The sequence below is a fragment of the Gavialis gangeticus genome, unplaced genomic scaffold (genome assembly GCF_001723915.1).
Source record: "Gavialis gangeticus isolate Ggan-Ray unplaced genomic scaffold, GavGan_comp1, whole genome shotgun sequence".
Classification (NCBI taxonomy): domain Eukaryota; kingdom Metazoa; phylum Chordata; order Crocodylia; family Gavialidae; genus Gavialis; species Gavialis gangeticus.
The window spans coordinates 8,214,437-8,219,809 of record NW_017729024.1 but is presented as its reverse complement, the minus strand read 5'-3'; the positions used below and the strand labels follow the sequence as shown (position 1 = coordinate 8,219,809).

Below are 5,373 nucleotides of genomic sequence, written 5' to 3'. Positions count from 1 at the left end.
CCCCCCCCCCCCCCCCCAAGTTCTCACACTTTCCTGGACTATGTTGACTGTAACAGTACTCCAAACCTTCAGACTTCAAACACCTGAAGGGTGGTTATAATGCAGCCTAGGCAGCTCTTCCCCATTCTGTATTTGTGCATGCAGTTGTTCCATCTCAAATGCAGTTCTTTGCACTTGTCCTTACTGAATTTCATTCAGTTGATTTCAGGCTGTTTCTCCAGTTAATCAAGGCCTTTTTTAATCCAATCCTAAATGTGACATGTGAATTCAGTTCACATGAGAGCTGTGTCTTTTTTTTTATTTAGAACATTTTTAAGGTGTATATTGAATTAAGAACAAAAGGCCAGATTATAAAGTACTATGTGCTTGTTTTTTGTTTTAGCATTAGTAGATTCTGTTTATAATGTTGGCATAGGCCCCCACCCACCAGTACTGGTATAGGGTGTTAGCTACTGGCAACTGGTAGACAGAGGTTAAACTCAGGATATCCTGTACTGCATCAGTTCCTGGCTTGTGTTTCTGCCTCTTGGGCTTGGCTCTGTATTAGAGTATCCTGACTTACTCTTGGGATTGGCTTTGTTCCTAGTGGCCTAAGGATTATAACAATGTGAAGTTTTCTGCTATCTTTGAATCTCCCTTACTCCTTCAGACATTATGTCCTTCAACTTTAGCTGTGAATGTTCATATAAACAAATTAGTGGTGTTTGAAGCTTATTCAGACAAAATATTCAAGCATACGCTCTTCCTCTCATTTCTTCAAAAATGTTATATCAGTCGCTAGGTAGACAAGGTTCTTTGGGTAGATGTGGTATAATTTATTAGACCAACAAAATAGTTGGAAGAAATGTTCTTTGTAAGCATACGGGCACAAACACCCTTCAGGCATAGAGAGGTTCTACTGGTGAATTGTGTGTTCTCCTGGGTAGAACAGAAGCCTTGTCTGCCTAAGTCCTTAGACAGACACAGCTGCAACCAACAGCCCTCAAGCCTTTCAGTTGCTATTCTCTTATATACAAGTATACATGATTACCAAGTAAAAATATTTGGTGACACTTTGGGCTGGATTCAGTACCCACTAAAGTCAATTAGGACTAGAGCAGGCCTCCAGAAGAGATGATATTTTTTTTTTTTTTAATAAAGCCAGAGTATACTGCCATTCTTATTTTCTTGCTTTTTTTCCTGTAAAGAAAAATTCTTCCTTGCTAACACTGGGAACCATTCAGTAATGAAACACTAATCTTAAGAAACAAGTTGTATCTTCAACTTTTATAAACACTTATTTTCACTTTTAAAATTCTTAATCTGACATTTTAAATATTTATATAACTTTTCAATCTAATAATTGTCTTTAAAATCATGTAAGTATAATTAAAATACTTATTTTGATGAGTGAGTTCAGAATGAGCAAGCTAATGATTTTCAAAGATGTCCTGCTCAACATGATGTCATAAATATTATAGGTAAAAAAGAAAGTGAGTCTTAAGAATTTTTCAATTAAAAAGTTTTCGTAGTCGTGAATACTGGTGGCTTTTATAATTCATGCAGAAAAACAAATATCAAATTACCAGGCAATGCTTATTGGGGGGCTAGGGTGGCACAGGCACTAGCAGGGTTGACAACCTAGAAATTGCAAGTTCAAGGCTATAGCAGAAGTGCTCATGGTGTGGCTTGTCAGATTCCAACAAATCCACAAACTCTGCTAAACACCTTGTCAAAGGACACAAAAAGGAAAGGAAGGCAATGCTTTTCTGTTCATTTAGTTACTAAAAAACTAAATATGATGGCTCAATCAATACCTTTTGTCTAATATACTCTTGTGGGTATTTAGATTTTGTTTTTAAATAAAGTTAGTTTTGGTTACTTTACCAAAGTATGGAAGGCATTTCAGTCCACTAGTAAATGAGAATATCTAAGGGATTGATTTAGCAACTATGTTGACCCTTGATATCCCATGAACCTCCACTATAAGATGGCACATCCCTTTGGAAATTTTCTGACAGTTAATTTTGTCATAAACCAAACAACACACAAAAGCCTCTTTGTTCTTTTAGAATCCTGAAAGTTTTCTTTTCATCCAGTGTGGGAAAGCAGTATTGGGGATATCTGTCTTTTGGAAGATAAGGCTTTATATTTTGATCTACCTTTCTTGGTAGCAGTGAAGACTTCAGATGGTGTTAAGTTTATTTTTATCCTTTTCAATTTGTATATCATTTAAGTTTCCCTTTAAATTTATAAATGGGCATGCTCCTTTCAGACCCATTAATGCAGCAGAACGAAGGGCATGTCTACATGTTACCTTATGGCGACATGGGTCTTCAGGCAATTGCCAGCTACGTTGCCATAGCAGCACGTTTCCCAGTTACAGCATGGCACCGTAGCAGCAAAATCTAACCATGTGCCGTGCAGATGGCGCAGTAACCTCCCATATTGCTCCGTGCTTTAGTACAGTACAACCTCATAAGTCCGGATCTCAAAAACCCGGCACTGTTCCGGGATTGGCTGCTGCTGTCCCCCACTCCCTCCCTGGACACATGGGGAAGCTTGCACGCGGTGACAGCCGCCACCATCTAGAACCCTGCACTGCCATTCTGCGTGTAGCTGCTGTTCCAGGACTGGGCACTGCTGTTCCAGGACTGGCTGCCACTTCCCTCCTCCCCACTCCCCCCTCCTTCCCCACTGCCGCTTCGTGACCAGCCACCACTCGAGTTTCAAAAATCCAGCATTTTCAAATGTCCGGCAGGTGCTCAGTGCCAAGCATGCCAGATTTATGAGGTTATACTGTGCTTCCAAAAGGAAGTACGAAAACACAGCACCATAGCAATGTCATCGTACGGCAATATGTAGACATGTCCAAAGAGAGTAATACTAATCTCTTTAGTAATGTGGCTTTGGACTACGTGGTATTTTGCTTCCTTTCCCCAACTGATTTTCCACAACGGAGCTGTCAGCCATGTAAATCTTAAAACTTTGCTTTGTGTCCTTCTAAGACATGGGCTTCAGTAAAAGTGGCATTATGAGGTTTCATGTTTCTCAGTGACATCCAAATGAAATCTGATTTGTTCAGAGTGTTCAAAGATGTGTTTTCCTAACTGCCAGCCTTGCACACTCAGCTTTGTACCTGTGTCACAAGCAGAGTGCTTGTTGGCTTTAGCATCAACAATAATGAATACTTGGCAATTGGAATTTAAGCTTGTTCCACACCAGGTGAATGCCAGTGTGGGAACTTCATCACTGTGCAGCTGCTTGCTGGGATTCAGGTCTGCATTTAAGATATTCTTTTCTGATATGTAAACCTGAGGAAATCTAGCTCAGTTTCCCACAAAAGTGGCTCTACAGGGCTTAAAAGAGTAAAAAGTACTAAAAGCTTAGTTTCCCCAGAAAAATTAGCATACATGATTATGACCATGGAGATGTACAGAAGGCATATCCCTTGAAGGTGTAATAGGGTGCTAATGCTAATTTTTGTCATTTTTTGGACTCTAACCATGTTATGCTTTTTCCCTATCTGGCAAGTGGGAAAACCTACTGAGTAAAACACCTGCTCACATAATTAGATACTAATTGGACTCCTTTTCTTACTAAATCAGTATTATTCCTAGGAGGTTAATACCAGTAAACTAAGAGGAATCACATAGTTCACTTTCTGAAAATAGGGTATCTGTAAAATGACTAATTTTACATTCTGCTGTCAATGGAAAAGATTTTTTCTCTCAGATTAACAGGGATTATATAGGAAAATTATGAGCATTTAATCTTTTGAAGTGTTGCTCTGTAAATTTTGATTGAAGATAAATGAATGAATAGATATCTTAACATATTTTATTGACCTTTTAACTATCAAATTTTCACTAAGAAACATTTGATCTGTGATTTATTTTAACCTGACCTCTTTTATGCTTATCGCATATTTGCGTTGCAGAAATGTCATTCTTTCCATCCTTCTTCTACTTGATCCTGCGGGAAATTTTGGTAAATATTTGTAATACACTGTTATTTCCTTGGTAGCTAATTGAAGTATCAAAAACAAATTTTGACTTTAATGCAGAATCAAAAGAATAAACTTGTTTTTAAAGGAAGGTCTGTGAAGCACAAATACCTTCCACAGCAGATGGCAATAATTCAGAAAGCTTTAGAAGAAAATGTAACTTTCTTTTTAGCATTGGCTATAAGGTGAGAGAGAATAGGACAGCAAAAAACAACTTCCTTTTTTATATTTTTAGTTGCTTGCTTATCTGAGTGTTTAGCATTCTGAAACTTTAGCTGGATTAGTTCTGCGGTTTTCATACTTCTCCATAGTGTTCACCAAATCTTAATACAAAAGTTGTCTCCTTTTCACTGTTGTGTAGACTGCTTCCCTTCAAGTGGCCAACAAGCAACACTTCTATTACAAGTACAGACATTGTTTGGTATTAAAATGGTATTAAACACTTTAGTATGTTTTTAGTGCCTTCTAATGCAATATAGTTGTTAGAAATAAGAAAAAAAGGGGGAGGCAGTACTGTGCGATCAATCAGCCAACTCTTTGCAAGCCACCACTAGCCTATAGAGAATGTATGGGTTACCTAAAACATCAAGAAAAATACTGATAAGGAATATCTTAGCAACTCATTGTTGAAGGAGGTGGGTTTTTCCCCAGCTTTTGGCTTAATGCATAAGTTCCTTTGAATGGCTGATCCTTTATGCTTCGGTAGTATAGAAGAATTAAAAAGGATAAATAACTGGTATATTACAAGAACTGAATATACTTAAGTGCCTAAGCTTAAGGGCCTGTTTTCACAACCGTTTCTGAGGGAAGACATACATGACCTTGAGTATATTTAAGTACTGATAATTTTCAAAGCTGTCTAAGGAATTTAATCACACTTTCCCATGAAATTTACGTGTCTAAATCTCATATAGCTTTGAAAATCTGAACCAAGGTATGTTCTTCTGACCTTGTAGACTTCCACTAAAAATAAACCTCAGCATGCAAGTTTGACAATTGAGAATTGTTTCTTGCATGTTTTCAGGCAGAAACTTGCTGAAAAAAATCTAGCGAACAAGAATGCTAAAAGAATAATTTTTATAAAACCTACTGTTGGGCACAGACATTATCTTTTATCTGTCTGCAAAAGCCTTAGTATGTTTATTTATACATGATAATAAGAGGACTATTCCATACTATAAAGTATTTTTTGGTTTTGTCATAGGTGCTTTCCAATGGGAACTGTTGGAAGAAGAGATAAAAAAGAAATTAAAGGACCCTGGAGAAGTTGAGCAGGTGCTTGAGAAAGTTAAATGTATTCTGAAAACTCCAGGACGGGTGAATTGCATTTTTTTTTCTTTTGTAATCATTATAGTATTAGATATAGTGTGTGTTGGGGGGGGGGGGGG

The 5,373-nt window shown here is 37.6% G+C and overlaps 1 protein-coding gene across 1 annotated transcript in view; it reads left to right on the top strand.

Annotated features, from left to right (window-relative positions):
• The window catches only part of RHOBTB3 (Rho related BTB domain containing 3), a 75,030-nt gene that overhangs the window by 28,571 nt on the left and 41,086 nt on the right, over positions 1–5,373 (top strand). The window contains exon 7 of the mRNA XM_019516868.1: positions 5,190–5,302. Coding sequence (XP_019372413.1) covers positions 5,190–5,302 — 113 coding nt within the window. The remainder of the gene's footprint in view (positions 1–5,189; positions 5,303–5,373) is intronic.